Source organism: Ahaetulla prasina, chromosome 1 (genome assembly GCF_028640845.1).
Source record: "Ahaetulla prasina isolate Xishuangbanna chromosome 1, ASM2864084v1, whole genome shotgun sequence".
NCBI classification, from domain to species: domain Eukaryota; kingdom Metazoa; phylum Chordata; class Lepidosauria; order Squamata; family Colubridae; genus Ahaetulla; species Ahaetulla prasina.
The window spans coordinates 297168778-297187461 of NC_080539.1; the positions used below are offsets into that span (position 1 = coordinate 297168778).

General features: G+C 43.4%; 1 protein-coding gene across 2 annotated transcripts in view; it reads left to right on the plus strand.

Annotated features, from left to right (window-relative positions):
* The first annotated feature begins 5133 nt into the window (after nucleotides 1-5133).
* LOC131187486 (transmembrane protein 178B-like) overlaps nucleotides 5134-18684 on the plus strand; it is a 34971-nt gene continuing 21420 nt past the window's right edge. The window contains exon 1 of one of the 2 annotated variants that reach the window (XM_058161827.1): nucleotides 5134-6638. In XM_058161827.1, the coding sequence (XP_058017810.1) occupies nucleotides 6200-6638 (439 nt within the window). In that variant the 5' untranslated portion in view covers nucleotides 5134-6199. The remainder of the gene's footprint in view (nucleotides 6639-18684) is intronic. The other variant, XM_058161828.1, reaches the window with a different exon arrangement.

Sequence of the window (18684 nt, forward strand, 5' to 3'; positions counted from 1 at the left end):
CGAAGGTTGTAGAAATGCTGTGGTGACAGCTACCCCAATACCTGGATGAATCCGTCTATCTAGACCCGTTCAGTCCGGCTTCCGACCGGTTACAGCACGGAGACAGCTTTGGTCGCATTGGTGGATGATCTCTGGAGGGCCAGGGACAGGGGTTATTCCTCTGCCCTGGTCCTATTAGACCTCTCAGCGGCTTTTGATACCATCGACCATGGTATCTTGCTGCGCCGGTTGGGGGGATTGGGAGTGGGAGGCACCGTTCATCGGTGGTTCTCCTCCTATCTCTCCGACCGGTTACAGCACGGAGACAGCTTTGGTCGCATTGGTGGATGATCTCTGGAGGGCCAGGGACAGGGGTTATTCCTCTGCCCTGGTCCTATTAGACCTCTCAGCGGCTTTTGATACCATCGACCATGGTATCTTGCTGCGCCCGGCTGGGGATTGGGAGTGGGAGGCACCGTTATCGGTGGTTCTCCTCCTATCTCTCCGACCGGTGCATGAGCGGTGTTGACAGGGGCAGAGGTGGGCCGCGAGGGCCTCACTTGTGGGGTGCCGCGGGGTCGATTCTCTCGCCCTTCTGTTCAACATCTATATGAAGCCGCTGGGTGAGATCATCAGTGGCTTTGGGGTGAGTACCATCAGTGCGCTGATGACACTCAGCTGTACTTCTCCACCCAGGCCACCCCAATGAAGTTGTTGAAGTGCTGTCCGGTGTTTGGAAGCCGTGCAGGTCTGGATGGGGAGAAACAGGCTCAAGCTCAATCCCTCCAAGGCGGAGTGGCTGTGGATGCGGCATCTCGATTCAGTCAGCTGCAGCTGCAGCTGACTGTTGGAAAGCAGTTATTGGCCCCAAAGGATAGGGTGCACAACTTAGGTGTCCTCCTGGATGAGCGGCTGTCGTTTGAAGACCATTTGACGGCCGTCTCCAGGGGGCCTTCCACCAGGTCTGCCTGGTTCGGCAGTTCGCCTTCCTTGATCGGGATGCCTTGTGCACAGTCACTCATGCACTCGTTACCTCTCGCTTGGATTATTGTAATGCTCTCTACATGGGGCTCCCTTGAGGTGCACTCGAAGGCTTCAGTTAGTCAGAATGCAGCTGCGGGTGATAGAGGAGCTTCGCGTAGCTCCCATGTAACACCGCTCCTGCGCAGACTGCACTGGCTACCTGTGGCCTTTCGGGTGCACTTTAAGGTTTTGGTTATGACCTTTAAAGCGCTCCATGGCTTAGGGCCTGGGTACTTACGGGACCGCCTGCTGTTACCACATGCCTCCCACCGACCCGTGCGCTCTCACAGAGGGACTTCTCAGGGTGCCGTCCGCCAAGCAATGTCGGCTGGCGGCCCCAGGAAGGTCCTTCTCTGTGGGGCTCCACACTCTGGAACGAACTTCCCCCGGGTTTACGCCAAATACCTGACCTTCAGACCTTTCGCCGCGAACTGAAGACACATCTTTTCATTCGCGCGGGGCTGGCTTAAATTTTATTGATTTTATAATTTTTATTATTAATTTTAAATGGGGTTTTAGCTTTCTATACATTTTAAATTTTTAGGCTAATTATAATAAGTTTTTTAATCTTGTATTTTATACTGTATATTGTCTTGTCTGTTTTTATTTTGCCTGTATACTGCCCTGAGTCCTTCGGGAGAAGGGCGGTATAAAAATCAAATAAATAAATAAATAAAAATAAATAAATAGAATTCATAAGGCTAGGCAATGAAGTGCAATATATAAAGGAATTCTCTCTAAAGAGTAGTGGTTGGTATTGTTTGTTGCAAGGGTGGCAATGTCTTTTCCCTTTTCAGGATTATAGTGCCATATACAGGAATTATTGTTATAGATGATGCATTTCTAGAGAGATTCCAATCCCCGCAATGTTGTACTGGAAGGAATAGCCAGATGAGGCATGAGATTGTGTGGATTTCAGACTGATAGACTTGCAGTTTATTGACATTCTAGACTTGTGTCTTTAATTTTTTTTAAGGTGTCTATGCAGATGGATGAAATAATTGCCATAGACCCACAACAATCACTGCGTGAATACAGGACTACAAAAGGGCCATTGCAATTCCTGGAACAACTTTCTCATAAAAATGAAAAGACCAAACATCCACTTCTTTGAAGAATTGTTTTTTTAGATTGGTTTTCACTGACTTTGCAATAGCAATAGTACTTAAATTTATATACCACTTCACAGTGCTTTACAGCCCTCTCTGAGCAGTTTATAAATGTCAGCATATTGCCCCCAACAATCCATGTCCTCATTTTACCAACCTCAGAAGGCGAAAAGGCTGAGTCAACCCTGAGCTGTTGAGAAAAAAGAAACAAAAAAGATATTAAAATGAATGTGTTACCTAGATTTTTGTTTCTGTTCCAGATGATACCAATAATCAAGAAAGATAAAAAATTGGAGGAATGGCAGATTGGGATTAATAAATTTATATGGCAAGGTAAAAAGGCGAGGGTTAAAATGAAAATAATTCAGGACTCACTGGAAAGAGGAGGCCTAAAAATGCCTAATTTTAAACTATATTATGAAGCGGTAGACCTTTCAGTAATAAGTGACTGGTTTAATTTAACGGAGGAAAGAATTTTGAATATAGAAGGTTATGACTTATTATATGGATGGCATGCATATTTATTTTATGAAAAAAAAGTGGATAGGGCTTTTAAGAATCATGTGTTCAGAAGTGCACTTTTGCGTGTCTGGAAAAAATATTCCTATAAACTAGACTATAAGATTCCTATATGGGCGAGCCCCAGACATGCAATAGAGAATATAAATATAGAACAGAAACAGGAAATGATTACTTATAAAGAACTTTTGTATGCTGAAGGAGGTAGCTTGCAATTAAAATCATTACAGGTATTAAATGAAGAAGGGAGGAATTATACTTGGTTTCAATATGGGCAACTAAGTGCTAGATGGAAAGAAGATCAAAAAATTGGTATAATGCAAAGGGAGGAAAATTTAATAAAGCAAATTAGAAATCAGACCCAGGAGCATATAAAGAGATTGTATAATGTGTTGCTTGAAATAGATTCGGAAAAGGATTTGGTAAAGGACTGTATGATAAAATGGGCACAGAATATTCAGGAACCAATAATGTTGGAAACATGGGAGAAAATCTGGGTTAGAAATGTTAAGTTTACACAAGCACAGAATTTAAGGGAAAATTTTTATAAGATGTTTTATAGATGGCACTTAGATCCCAAAAAATTATCATGTATGTATCCTGATATCCAAGCGAAATGTTGGAGATGTGACTGTGATGACGCTACATATTTTCATATTTGGTGGACTTGCAAGAAAATTAAGGCCTTTTGGATAAGAATTTGGTGGATTATTCAAAATGTCCTGAAGAAGAAGATAAAGTTCCTGCCGCAATTTTTCCTTTTGGGAATTATAACGGATTGTACAGTGACTGAGATTAAATTGATTTTGAACTTAATAACAGCAGCAAGGCTGTTGATTGGACAATATTGGAAGAAAAAAGAGTTACCTACAATAGAAGAATGGATATTGAAAGTTACTAACTTGGCTGAGATGGCTAAAATCTCAGCCTTTTTGAAAGACAATACGCAGGAAAGATATTTAATTGAATGGAAAAAATGGATTGATTATTTACAAAACAGATATCAGATTAAGAGATATCAGATCGCCTTTGAATAATTAGGATGTTTATGTTATATAATGGGGGGGTTAGGAAATGAAAAGATTTGAATGAGGTTAATTGGATTAGAAGGAAAAATTTTATTCTAGTTTGGTTTATGTATAACAATACCTTGTGATTGACCCGGGAAGCCGGGGTGGGGTGGGGTGAAGGGACGGGGAAAAGGGGGTTTGCGGGCGGGGAGGGGGGGAAAAATGTTTTTGTTTGTTAAAACTTTTTCAATATAAAAAAAAGAAACAAAAAGGAGGAAAAGAAAGAAAAATGATTTGATCATTTAGTGATCAAAGCAGTGATATCTGGCTATCTTACAGAATCAGTGATAGGAATCAATGTGAAGGTACTGTATGGGGCAGTAAGCAGAAATGATAAGGCACTTTTTAAAGTCACTGCAAGATGCCAAAGCGGTAAACTTTTGTCTGGTCAGAATACTGTTGCCATCACTTAGATATTAAGGCGGCGGGGTGGGGGAGAAACCCCTTTCTGTATACAGTACCTTTTTGCCATACCATGAATAATTTCATAATCCCTTACAATATCTCCTCCTCTTCCTCTCCCTCCTTCTCCTTAGTGGGATAGCCAAAATGGTCAACCATTTGGGAGGATGCTTCAGGTACCTAGATCTTGGCAGTTCACCTGTATGTGCACATATGGAGATAGATAGATAGATAGATAGATAGATAGATAGATAGATAGATAGATAGATAGATAGATAGACAGACAGACAGACAGACAGACAGACAGACAGACAGACAGACAGACAGACAGACAGACAGACAGACCTATATCATACATTTCTTTTTCTCACACCTATGCTTTTTCCTGCTCTGGAGAGCATCTTTTCCAATGGCTGAAAAATCACTGATTTCTTGCTCCATTTTGAGTCCCTTTCCCTGGGAAGAAAGAAGAAGCAATGACGCTTTCATTCCCTAGTCCCTCCCCCCAACAATCAGGAGCAGAGTGCTGTAGTTCTGCTGCCATTAAAAGCAGCAACAGAATTATTTTGACTGTTGAAAGCACCTGTTTAGCAGCATTTTGGCACATTTCCAAAACTCAAAGCTGCAGCTCAATTTTAAATACAAGGCAGCACGAGAGTTCTGAGGTGATGTGCAGTTCAAAGGCTGAAGGTTGAAGATCCCTGCATTAACCAGATCAAAAAGCATGGATAATTTTAAGTATTCCCAATTTTCAGCCTTCGGGTCCGTGAGACTATCCATTTGCTTTTACACAGATGGGGTAATGTTGTAACGGGGTCCTCTTCCTACTACCTATAATGGTGGTATTTTGAAATCCAGGGTTCCTGCTTCTATGGTTTGCTCAATCCAAGAACAATGGAGGAGCTTTTTGGAGTTATACTCCACCCACTCCACCTCTTCAAGTCTCTAAAGCAAAACAAATGGCAGAAGCAAATTAGTAGATATGGACTTCAAGAAAGAAATCTAACCTCCTTCCCCCCCACCCCCAGTGCTCCAAACTCTCCAATGACCCAGCTAGAAAAGCTGTTGATGGAGCAGCAAGGACTGACCTAACTGAGGAAGCCAGGGATTGACGCAACTGGCTGACATATGTTCCTTCAACCATTTCCACTGGACTTGAGTTCAGTTCCTATTGATGAAAACAATGGGGGAGGGGACCTTGTTGCCCACTTCCCCATTGCAACTCCCTAGTTGCTCTGAAGGACATCTTTGCTGCTTCCCTCCAAAAGGGCCATTCTCCCTCCTCAAAAAAAAACAAAAAAAAAAAAACACCAACGTAAAGGGAGGAAGGTTGTGGGTTGCGATTTTTTTGTTAGCCATGGGAAGGAAGTGCTTCTGTGGGAAGACAGAACCCAACATAAGGGACACCAGCAAGATGGTGTCAAACAAGCTGAAGGACAAGGCTATCTGAAGCTGGCCTTGGTGTTCTTTGCATATAGTGAAATGAAGAGAAAGAAGTCCCCTTCAGAATATTTTCCCATTCAAAACACTCTGGAAGTCTGTGGTCCTGATACTCAGAGGTCAAAGTCAGCAGCTTATAGCAATTCTGACTACGGTGTGTCACACACCATTGGAGCACACACACACACACCCCTACATACCATTTCGATTTGAGCAACATGCGCCTAGGATTGAATCCTGTCAGTGATCATATATGTAAATAGTCATTTCAAACATAGAATAAAGGCTACTCCGAGATTTATTATGCAGAAACTCGCACCCAGGGTTGAAATAGCCTGGATCCGAAATCTACTTTTTTGGGTGGGAGGGAAGGCGAGGAGGGGGGGAGAATTTCTCTTTCTCTCCTCCAGCCCGTCCCTGTCTTGCGCAAAAGAAGCCTGGCGCTGGTCCCGTCCCATCCCACCCGGTCCCATAATTTAAGCCCGGGGGGTAAGGAAGCTACGAGAGCCTGCAGGGGTGGGTGGGGAGGAACGGGTCCGGTGGCTGACTGGCTGGCTGGCTGGCTGGCGCTGTGGCCCCCCGGCCGGGCTGCAGGGGGAGCAGCAGTGGCGGGCGGCGCGACTCGGCGGCGGCGGCGGCCGCGGCGGCGCGGGGAAGATGGCGGCCGCAGCTCAGGCGCTGAGCTGCTCCGGGCTGCTGCTGGCCGCCGCCGCCCTGGCCCTGCTGACCGTGGCCATCGGCACCGACTCCTGGTATGAGACCGACGCCCGGCGACACCGGGAGCGCTGCCGGGGTTTCGGCCACAAGCGCAACGCCAACAGCAACGACCCGCCGGGTTCCATGTCAGCGCCCAGCCCGCATCTTCCACTCCGCGCCCGACCGCCTCGGGCCCTGGTGGCCGGCCAGACTCCGCCATCGGCTCGGCTCCCGGTTGCTGCGGCTGCCTTGGAATCGCAGTGCGGCCGCCGCTTCAACTCCACCGTCTCCGGCTTGTGGCGGCGCTGTCACCGCGCAGGCTTCGAACCCGAGAGCGAGGAGCTTATCCGGAAAGGTGCGGAGGGCAACGAGCGAGCGACGCGCCCCATTCCGTGGGCAGGTTAGGCAGGCTGAGCAACGGGGCGAAGGGTTTGGGCGCCTTTCTCTTCCAGCGATACCCTTTAAGGCGCCCCGGGATGTCGCTGGCCAGGGTGCTGAAGCGCTGAGGGAGATACCTCCAAGTGTCGCTCTTCGTAGCTTAGCTGTTGAGCTCGGTTGTGGTGTGATAACGACACCCCCCCGCCCTTTATTTGGAGGGTACCCTTTTGGTCCCTCCTCCCGCGGATTATCCTCAAAATATCAGGTTCCTGAGGTCCTGAAGCCTTTTCTTTCATCACACGGTGGCTAGAAGGCTCAAGAAGAGCTGACCATAGAACCGACTCTTCACAAGTATAGGATTCATAAAATGGGTCTACTTCCTTAGCTCCGGATTTCTAGTGTTTCAGACTCCGTAGAATTTTCAGTTGCTATGTGCATGCACACCTAGAGAGTTGCCATGAACATGAAAAAATAATTACAGTGGTCCTCTGTGCAAATTGTGGCCACTTCAGATGAAACAACTGATTGTGGATACGATTGGCAAGGTTTTTGGTGATTGCAGCATTTGAGGAAGCACTGCTGGGGCTGGATGGATATGTGATAAGCTGATTTAATTTTTCATATTTGATTTTTTCATATGAACACATCCCTTACCAAAACGTCTTCCATTTGCTTAGAATTAGGACCCCTTATTTGATTCAGTATACCCCTGGAAACATTACCCTTCTATTACATCAAAACCAGAGTCTTCTATCATCATATACAGTTAATATTCTTATTACTGCATAAACATTATGGAATACAATCCATTTCATCAAATCCCTAGAATACAACTCTGGGGCATGTCTATGTGATTTGGGGGGGAGAGAGAAACTAAATTGTGGAGTCAGAGAGAAATGAAATACAGGAGTTGCAGAAAATAATTATTGCTTATTGATAGAGACCATTCAGAAAGCAATTGCTGAGTGTGGCATGCAGACATCCTGGCATTAGAGAGTTCCTTTGTTTAATCATTTTCAATTAATTGGTATTTTATAATGAAATAAATTGTAATCTTTTGCTGCAGAATTTTGAGATCAGTCACAGATGGTTTCCCTCATGTTTTTAAAATAGTGACATGTCTGATGTCAGATTTCTACCCATTTATTCCTCTGTCCAGGCATTGGCCACTTTGTCCAATATAATTAAGACAGGTGCTTGTGATGTTCTGTATGTAACAGGTTAGTTAGCCTCTTGACTCATGCAGATACAGGAATGTGACAATTTGTAGGAGATTAATTTGCTCGACTAGGTGGAGATATTTTTTCTGCTCAGTAAACACAGAATTTATGCAATGAGATTATTCAAAGAATTCTACCTGCTCTTCTAGTGTTGAATATTACAGCAACAGATCCAAACCCTAAGCATGTATTATACAGTATATCTTTTGTGATTCATAAAAGTCATTTTTGATCCAGGAGAGGCTCCAAGGGATATTGTAGCATCACTGACCCAGTGATTTTTTAAATATCTGTTTTCTGGGCTTCTCAGGGTTTGGAAGGGTTTTAAGAGGCTACATGATTCATAAGCTTTTGCAAAACCTTACGTTAGCTACTTTGCTCAGTAATATCCCTCCCACCCCCTCAGAATGGAAAACTAATGCAAACTAGGGAAAGTTTGAGAGGTCTTAGGGATGCACTGGGTGCCTTAAATCTTATTCCTAAACACAAATTTTCCAAAATTGAAAAAAAGAGTCAAAATAGTATCAATTGTACACCAACCTTGAGAATTGGAAATAGGGCCATTGTGCTGCAGTGGTTCTTCTCCTTCCTCTGGGGCTGGATCTAGTTAGTGTTAATGGGGGAAAGATCTAGCCCTAGACCAGTACTTGGTCTCCATGCTCTCTCTGCTCTTAGTTAAGCTCTAACTGAAACCATTGGGTGACATGATTCATCAGCATGGGGTTAAATATTGTCAAATTTTATGCTAATGATTGATACATTTCTACCTAGGCCAATCAAATGGTGCAATAAAGATCTTTACCCAATGTCGGGAGGCTCTGGAAGTCTAGTTGGGGAAGAATAGGTTTTAAGCTTAGTCTGATAGTAGAATCAAGTCACCATGGCTTATATTTTATATATTTGTTTGTTAATTATGCAGATTTATATGCCCCTCCCATGTCTCTTCCATCAGCCAAAGCAAAGACCACCCCCAGCTAGATTCTATTAACACCCTTACCTTGTAGCCTGATGGCAGAAATTTTTAGGCCTTCCAAAGAATCAACACAGTCAGAGCACCTGGAGCTTCAAGAAACAGCTGTTCTATAGGGCAAACACAGCAACAAGACAGCAAGTTTCCTAGATCCCATAACAGAATACTATTCTACAGAGAAGACTTGGAGCATGCCCCATACTGTTAGATCTGGTAGAAACTACTAGACACAGGGAGGACCCCTATATTTGGTTCCAGTGAAGACTGAGGTGTGCAAACCTATTCAGATTTAATTATGGAAACTCTCTATATCCAGGGGACCTTAAAACCCATTCAGTCTTCCTGAGGTTAAGATGAAGCCTATTTCTCCCATCCAGGCTCTCCTAGTATCTGAGTACTGTGAGAGAGCATCCTTTGGGCAGCCCAAGAAAGAGATGTATAAGGAAATATTATCAGCATACTGATGATACCTAATGTGCTGATGCATGACCTAACCCAGCAGTTTCATGTAGATGTTACATAGAAATGGAGACAGAGTTGAGCCTTGGGATACCTTAGAGATTAGAAGCCTAGGACTGCATCTTTTCACCCAGCAACTCTGATTGAAACCAACCTCAGACAAAGGAAGAGAATTGTTGAAGAATAATGACCCCCATTACCAACTCCCTTAACTGGTTCAGGGATCAATGGTATTGAAAGTCACTGATAAGTTAAAAAGGGCCAGAACAAAGACACAATCCCTTACAAAGTTTTCCACAAGCCTGACTAATATTATCTTGGTGCTATACTCTGGCCTGAACCTACACTGAATGATGTCCAGATAATCCGTTTCTGTCAGGTCCCTTTGGTATAGTCAGCTTTTCAACTTTGCAACAACCTTTCTGAAAAAGGAAGGTTGGAAATGGGATGAAAATTGTCCAGAATTATTAGAGTAAGTGATGACCTTTGGAGGAGAGGGAAAACTGCAGCTTTCTTCAAAACAGGCAGCACTCTTCATTCCCACAAGGTGGGACTACTACCAAGTAAGCCTAATGACAAGTTGTCTCCTAGGATCTTTAATCAACCAGAAAGGATATGAGGTAGCATGCAGGTGGCAGGGCTCAACTTTCTATGACCCTGTCCTATTCCTCAGGCTATAAAGATGTTAAACAGTAGTAATAAGTATGTGGAGCCCAGCCTGACTCCAAACATGGTCTCTTTGGACTAGATTGCTCCCAATCCATGAACATGGCTATAACCAGCCACAAAGAAAGGAGAATCACCACAACACATACTTCTTCCTATTTTCAAACCCCATAGCTGCTCCAAGAGGATGCCTTGATCAGTGGTACTAAAAGACACCGAGAGATCAAAAAGAGCTCTCTGAGAGGATGGGTTCATCAGAGGTTATCAACAAGTGTGATCTTTATACTATGCGTTGGCCTGAGCTCAATGGGTTTAGATAATAGACTTGCTCAAGAGCCCTCAAAAGTTGTAGACTTATTATCTTCTCAACAGCCTTATCCAAAAAGGGAAAATTGGAAATTGGATGAAAATGTTCAGAACCATTGGATCCATCAATTCTTGAAGAGGTTGTGCATCACCACCTCCTTCAAGGAAATCACAACTGTCCCCTCTCTCAAGAGCCCTCAAAAGTTGTAGACTTATTATCTTCTCAACAACCTTATCCAAACAGGGAAAATTGGAAATTGGATGAAAATGTTCAGAACCATTGGATCCATCAATTGTTGAAGAGGTTGTGCATCACCATCTCCTTCAAGGAAATCACAACTGTCCCCTCTCTCAAAGACGAATTTTACAGCGAATAGATCCAACCATGTATCATGTCCCCAGAGACTTTAACTAACCCAAGGGCTGGGAATCTAATTAAACAAATGAACCTGATTAATAGCCTTAAGCCTCCAGTCCATTTCCTCAGAAATCATAGGACACAATAAGAGTGGGAAAATAACTATTTTGCCACTTTTATTAATTCAATATAATTTTAATGATGGGCCTTACGTATGCTCAGTTGGATTTACTGTTTGTCATCCTTCAATAGTGCTCTAGGGATCTAGGAATTTGGTGTTCATCTTCCAAAATCCCAAGAAAAACTAAACATTCCAACAGGATTGATGAAGCGGGGAAGACCAATTCCCAAATCTGGGAATATTACAACTTTAATTTTGGATGGGATAACACTCCTCCAGTGTGCTGGTATGCAATTTGGGAAGCCTGTTAGATTCTGTTATCTTGTTGAAGAGCAAATACATCCTATGCACCAATCTGTCTTGTGTACAGATTCCACCTTCCCAGTTTAGATGACCCTACTGAGGGTTACTCATGCCTTGGTCACCTCTCATTTCTACTATTGTAATTCCTGCACATAATGCTGCCCTTAAATACTATCTAGAAGTTACATTTGGTGAAGAATGAAGCTTCTAGAAAGTCATGTGTGTGTCTTTGTGTATGAGTATGTGTGAGTGTTAATTAATTAATTAACTCTGGTATGCCCATCTGGTATACCCACCACTTTGTCAACTGTAGTGATATATGCAATTCAAGGTACTGGTTACTATCTATAAAAGCTATCATACCACAAGTTGAACTACCACCTATCTCTGATGACTTATCTCATAAAATATGATTGGGTAGACATACTTTGAGTCCTTTCTATGAAGGAATGCCATGTGAGGCACCTGCTCTTTGAATCACACTCCCCAAAATTCAAATGTTTCCAATTTGGTTAGCCTTCTGTAAAGCTCTGAGAATCTGTCTTTCTACTGGGTATTGTGCCAGGGTGTTGGGTGAGTCCATTCTGCAATGATTTGGGATTATGAATAAGCTTGTGGTTTGGCCTTTGTTGTATTCTATTTGTGGTGCTATGCCTTTTATTATTTTACTGTTGTGGACTGTTTTTTGCTCTTTGATTTAGGGGCCAAGAGTCACAAATGCAAGTTAAGTGGCTATATATAAGTCACATAGGTAATTAAATGAATGAATGGATGGCCTGCCCCCCTCTTGGAGGCCAGTGAAGGGATTTTTGAGCTGCTATAAGAAGTAATCCCAAATATGATAGTGGGTGCCATTACTGATTTTTAAATCCAGATGCAGCTGTAGGCATTTTCCAGAGAACTAAGTAGTAGAGACTTAAACAAAGCATTTTTGATGTATTGTCTGGCATTTGTTACTAAGTGATTTGGTTCTGAGTGTTAAATAGTAATGTGTTTACTGGTCTACTTTCTTCTTTTAATTTTTTAATTTTAATGTTTTTGCTTATCTAATCTTACTTAAAAAAATAACATTTTCCCCCTCCATCCCGATATTTTTGACATGCCCCCAAGAGCTTTTTATGAAGCACAGCTATTGCCTTGTGCTACTCAAAGGAGATAACAGTTATCTTCATTTTTCTACATCACTGACTCAGGAGCCAAAGGCTGAGACTGTTGAGCTTCTTATGATAATCACTGAATCACACTGTTTTTCCATAGGATATCCTTCAGATAAAACAGTCGTGGAAATTGCAAAAATAATGGATTGGTTATGATAAATATAACAATATGTTGTTCTGATATAAACAATATCAGAAATTTCACTTGATCGCCTTATATTTCTGACAAGTGCAACATCTACAGCTTACAGATAAGGAGAATGAATAATTCTTCTGCTTCCTAAAAAATATCCTGCTCTTCAGCATTACTACAGGTAGTCCTTGACTTATGACCTCTATTGGGACCATAACTTCCATCGATAAGTGATGCAGTTGAGAAGAGAGTCACACCTGATTTTACTACCCTTTTTGCTACAGTCAGTAAGCAATGACTTTGCTTGTTGGAAGACCACTGGGAACAGGAATGGGACAACTTGCCACAGCCAACTTTCTGCGGCCATGGTCAATTTTCTGTGGGACAATGCTAACAATTCTATTTAATTATTTAAAATAAATAAAAAATATTGTAATTTTTGCCATTCACATTTCATTCTGTCCCTCCTTTTGCATCTTTCTTTAATGATCCTACTCCACCATTTCTTTGATATTAGTGTAACTCTTGTCCTGCAGTGAGTTGGCTGTGGCAAATTGTCATAGACCTCCTGGGAACATCATCAGTGGTGATCACGTGACCCTGTTACGCTGCAACTATTGGAAATGGAAGCCAGTTGCCATGTGCCCAAATTTTGATCACAGGGAAGCTGCAATGATTATAAGCTCGGAATGGTTGTGAGACAAATTTATGTCTTATCATGATCTCATATCCTCATATCCTCAGGTGGTTGTTAAAGGAATGGTTATAAGTATTATACCTGTATGCAGAGGTGGGTTTCAGCAGGTTCTGACCAGTTCTGGAAAACTGGTAGTGGAAATTTTGAGTAGTTTGGAGAACCAGTAGTAAAAATTCTGACTGGCCCATCTATTCTCTGCCTTCCAAGTCCCAGCTGATTGGGAGGAAATGGGGATTTCGCAGTAACCTTCTCCTGCCACGCCCACCAAGCCACGCCCACCAAGCCATGCCACGCCCACCAAGCCATGCCACGCCCACCAAGCCACACCCAGAGAACTGGTAGTAAAAAATGTTGAAACCCACCACAGCCTGTATGTATAATAGCTAAAAACAAATTTGAAATAATAATTACAAAAATTATTAATTTAGACAATTATAGATATGGCTGCATATTGATTACAACCATTTCTTTGGTGACCATCTGAAGTTACAATGGTACTGAAAAAAAAATGACTATGACCTTTTTTATGCTTATGACTGTTACAGCATCCCCTTGGTCATGTGATCAAAATGTGGACAAAGTCAATGGAGGAGCCAGATTCACTTACTAACATGTTACCAACCTAACAGCTGCAATGGTTTACTTAACAACGGTGGCAAGAAATTTCATAAAATGAAGTAAAATTCACTTATGAACAATCTTGCTTAGCAATGGAAATTTTGGGCTCAATTGTGGTTGTAAGATAATGACTAACTGCACATGGCCTTTTGTTCTTTATACCTCGTTTCTTTTTTCTGTTAAGATCCAATTGATTCCATTCAACCACAGTTTTTGAAATCTTCTCCTTCTTTCAACTTTCTACAAAAATGCACTTTCATCACTTGCTCTTATTTTTAATCCATTTGTGTATAAGTCACAATTGTTCTCTCCATTTTTTCTGTGAAGCACTACTTCAATCATTTGCCAAGCATTCCATTTATTCCCATTTATGCGTTACTTCATATGTGATTATACAATTCTTCTCATGTTCAGAAACCACCCTTCTATTCCATACCAATGAATAATATGTTTTCTGTAAACCAATAGTTATATATTACTGTACTTAATGAGCTTCTGAAGAACAAAACATGGATCTGCCTAAAGCCATAAAATCTTGTATAAACCCATATCGCATTTCTCAAATTTTTCTTGTTATTACATTTCATAGTTCATTGATTAGAATTCTACCCAAAACTTTCCAAGGCACATTTAACAAATTGATTCACGTATAACTTTTGTACTTTTCACTTTGCTAGTTTGTGGATCAACATTGTCAGGCACACATGTAGTCTTCATGCACAAAAGAAGCTAAATTCCATTAAGCATACAATACCACAGTTGCAGGAATTGGGTATGTCTAGTCTAGGGAAAAGAAGGACTAGGGCAGGGGTGAACTCTACTTACCTTCCTGACCAGCTCAGAAGTGCACGTGCCATGCGCGCATAACCTTCTGCGCATGCTCAAGAAGTCACATGCATCACATGCACGTGCAGACCTGCGCATGTGCAAAACCTTCTGGTAGGTTAAAGACACCTGGGCAGGTGAGCGGAGCTTTGCTCCACCATCGCTACCGGATCTCTGAACTACCAACCGCGATCGTTACCGTCTGATCCGGTAGCATTTTAGCACTGGACTAGGGGTAACATGACAACAGTGTTCCAAAATCTAAGCAGCTGCCACATAGAAGAATGGGGGGAGGTGCTCAACCTATTCTCCAAAGCACCTGAAGGAAGGACAAGAAACAATGGATGGAAACTAATCAAGGAGAGAACCAACCTAGATCTAAAGGGGAATTTCCTGATGGAACAATTAATCAGTAGAATGACTTACTTCCAGAAGTTGTGAATGCTCCAACACTGGAGGTTTTTAAGAAGAGATTGGACAACCATTTGTCTGAAATGGTATAGGGTTTCCTGCTTGAACAGAGGACAGGGGACTAGAGGACCTGCAAGGTCCCTTCCAACTTTATTTTGTTATTCTTTTACTTCTGCATTTGAACAGTTCTCCTGATATATCTTTTGCTCCTACAGCTTTACCATTTTTCAACATTCTACCAGCATTTAGGACTCTGCTTCACTCATTATTTTTTCTTGTGTACTAACATTGATAATATTTATTTCAATTGTTTGGAATTCCCATTCAATTCTCTAAAATACTTCATCTGACATCTCTTCCCTTCAGCTTCATTCCACGTGAGTTTTCTTAAATCATTCATTCTGATGGCAACACTTTCTTTAGCCTTTTTCATCCACTTCCAGAACTTTTTCCCCATAAAAATCACTCTTAAACAATAAACTATGAGGCACACATTAAATCTAAAGAAAAATGGAAGAAAACTGCCTGAGGTGCTTTGGGAATAATTCACAACAGATCCAAGTGCAAAAGTATTGCTGGTTGAAACCACTTGAAAAGTCCTCTGATTCAGCTTGCCTATTGCTTCGCTGGTGGGGTAATTCATGCCATTGGGCAGCCTGTGGAACACTTAGCCACTAGTGCCATTCCACTGGAGTGGAAGAGGAAATTGAGGTGTGTTGGGACCATATGGTGGAGTGGATGTCATTCTCTCTGGGACTGGTGTAGAACACTCTGTCCTATTCCATTTAAGTCAGTGTATGTGTGTGTGTGTGTGTGTGTGTGTGTGTGTGTGTGTGTGTGTGTGTGTGTGTTTGAAGTGCTTCTAATATGGTATCAACGAAAGAGCAGAACTAGAGCAGGCTCTAGTTTGGTAAGCTTCTCCAAAGATAGCAATAGCCCTTAGACTTATATACCGCTTCACAGTTCGTTACAGCACTCTCTAACCAGTTTACAAAATCAGCATAGTGCCCCCAAGAATCTGGGTCCTCATTTTACTGACCTCGGAAGGATGGAAAGCTGAGTCAATCTAGAGCCAGTCAAGATTTCTGAAATTCGCGGCGAAGGTTGTAGAGAGTATGGTGGCATATCAGCTTCCCTTACACCTGGATGAAACTGTCTATCTAGACCCGTTCCAGTCCGGTTTCCGGCCCGGTTACAGCACTGAGACGGCTTTGGTCGCGTTGGTGGATGATCTCTGGAGGGCCAGGGATAGGGGCTGTTCCTCTGCCCTGGTCCTATTAGACCTCTCAGCGGCTTTCGATACCATCGACCATGGTATCCTGCTGCGCCGGTTGGGGGGATTGGGAGTGGGAGGCACCGTTTATCGGTGGTTCTCCTCCTATCTCTCCGATCGGCCGCAGACGGTGTTGACAGGGGGGCAGAGGTCGACTCCGAGGCGCCTCACTTGTGGGGTGCCGCAGGGGTCGATCCTCTCGCCCCTTCTGTTCAACATCTATATGAAGCCGCTGGGTGAGATCATCAGTGGCTTCGGTGTGAGGTACCAGCTGTACGCTGATGACACCCAGCTGTACTTTTCCACACCGGGGCACCCCAACGAAGCTATCGAAGTGCTGTCCCGGTGTTTGGAGGCCGTACGGGTCTGGATGGGGAGAAACAGGCTCAAGCTCAATCCCTCCAAGACAGAGTGGCTGTGGATGCCGGCATCCCGGTACAGTCAGCTGAGTCCACGGGGGCGAGTCATTGGCCCTGACGGAGAGGGTGCGCAACTTGGGCGTCCTCCTGGATGAACGGCTGTCTTTTGAAGATCATTTGACGGCCGTCTCCAGGAGAGCTTTCTACCAGGTTCGCCTGGTGCACCAGTTGCGCCCCTTTCTAGACCGGGATGCCCTATGCACGGTCACTCACGCCCTCGTGACGTCTCGCCTGGATTACTGCAATGCTCTCTACATGGGGCTCCCCTTGAAGGGCATCCGGAGACTGCAGTTAGTTCAGAATGCAGCTGCGCGGGTTATAGAGGGAGCCCCTCGTGGCTCCCGTGTGACACCTATCCTGCGCAGACTGCAGTGGCTACCTGTGGCCTTCCGGGTGCGCTTCAAGGTTTTGGTAACCATCTTTAAAGCGCTCCATGGCATAGGGCCGGGTTACTTACGGGACCGCCTACTGCTACTGAATACCTCTCACCGACCCGTGCGCTCTCACAGAGAGGGACTCCTCAGGGTGCCGTCAGCTAGGCAGTGTCGTCTGGTGACGCCCAGGGGAAGGGCCTTCTCTGTGGGGGCTCCCACCCTCTGGAACGAACTCCCCCCAGGACTCCGTCAACTTCCGGACCTCCGAACCTTCCGTCGCGAGCTTAAGACATATTTATTCATCTGTGCAGGACTGGACTAGATTTTAAATTTATAGGGGTCTTAACTGGTTTTAATATTTATATTATTTTTAAGAATCTGGCTTTAGAATAAGTTTTTTAATGGTTATTTTAATTTTGTACATAAATGTTTTATTTGCCTGTGAACCGCCCTGAGTCCTTCGGGAGATAGGGCGGTATACAAATACGAATAAATAAATAAATAAATAAATAAATAAATAAGATCGAACTCCTGGCATTGAGCTGAATTAGCCTGCAATACTGCATTCTAACCACTGCGCCAGCACAGATGATTGTTTGAAAAGAATTCCATTCCCAATAAACATCAATTATATTTGCCATATATTATTCTCCTTTTAGGGGGACACGGTGGCTCAGGGGCTAGAACATTGAGCTTGTCGATCGAAAGGTCGGCAGCTCAGCGGTTCGAATCCCTAGTGCTGCCGTGTAATGGTGTGAGCTCCCGTTACTTGTCCCAGCTTCTGTCAACCTAGCAGTTTTGAAAGCACCTAAAAATGCAAGTAGAAAAAATAGGGACCACCTTGGTGGGAAGGTAACAGCGTTCCGTGCGCCTTTGCCGTTTAGTCATGCCGGCCACATGACCACGAAGACGTCTTCGGACAGCACTGGCTCTTCGGCTTTGAAACAGAGATGAGCACCGCCCCCTAGAGTCGGCAACGACTAGCACGTATGTGCGAGGGGAACCTTTACCTTTACCTTATTCTCCTTTTGTGAGGCATGTGCCTTCAGGTCCACTTTTTTACTCCTGGCACCTGCCTGGACAAATCCTTGCAGTTTTCTTGGTACAATTTCTGAAATTGTTTGCCCTTGCTTCATCCTTCCTAGGGTTGAGAGAGAGAAAGGTTGGTCGGGGGCCAACCAGCTGGCTTTGGGCCTAAGGTGGGACTAGAATGCATGGCCTCTCCTTTGCTTTCCCTTATATTTGGAATTGGCACACCCACCCACCCACTCTAAATGCATTTCTAGAATCCCTTCTCAAAATTCATCCCTTTAGATCTTTCCGTCTAGAAACAAATACAAGACGTCAGCATTTGATAGAATATGCTATATGCCACAAGTTATTCCTGCCTCCATTTTCCCTTTCCTATTCCTGTCTGCTTGTTTTTTTGATTGTTTGTGCTTTGGGAAAGAGATTTGTCAAACACTGCCTTTGTTAAGCCCTGTGGCGCTAAATAATGTCGAGATTCTCCTGTTTCTACCTTTGTAGTGAAAGTAAAGCTGCAGTATTCTGTTTCCAGAATCTATTATAAAACCATCAGCTGCTCTCCTGCATTTAATCCTCGCCCATACAGTATGTATCTTCTGCCTTTGTTAAGTTTCCAGGCTGATTTTATCCATTGAAAGGCAATTCATCTATTTTATTTTTATTAATTGATTTTCCCCTGCATAATATTTTCTTCTCATTGATAGGCTCTCTTCCCTTCTGGCTAAAAGCTTT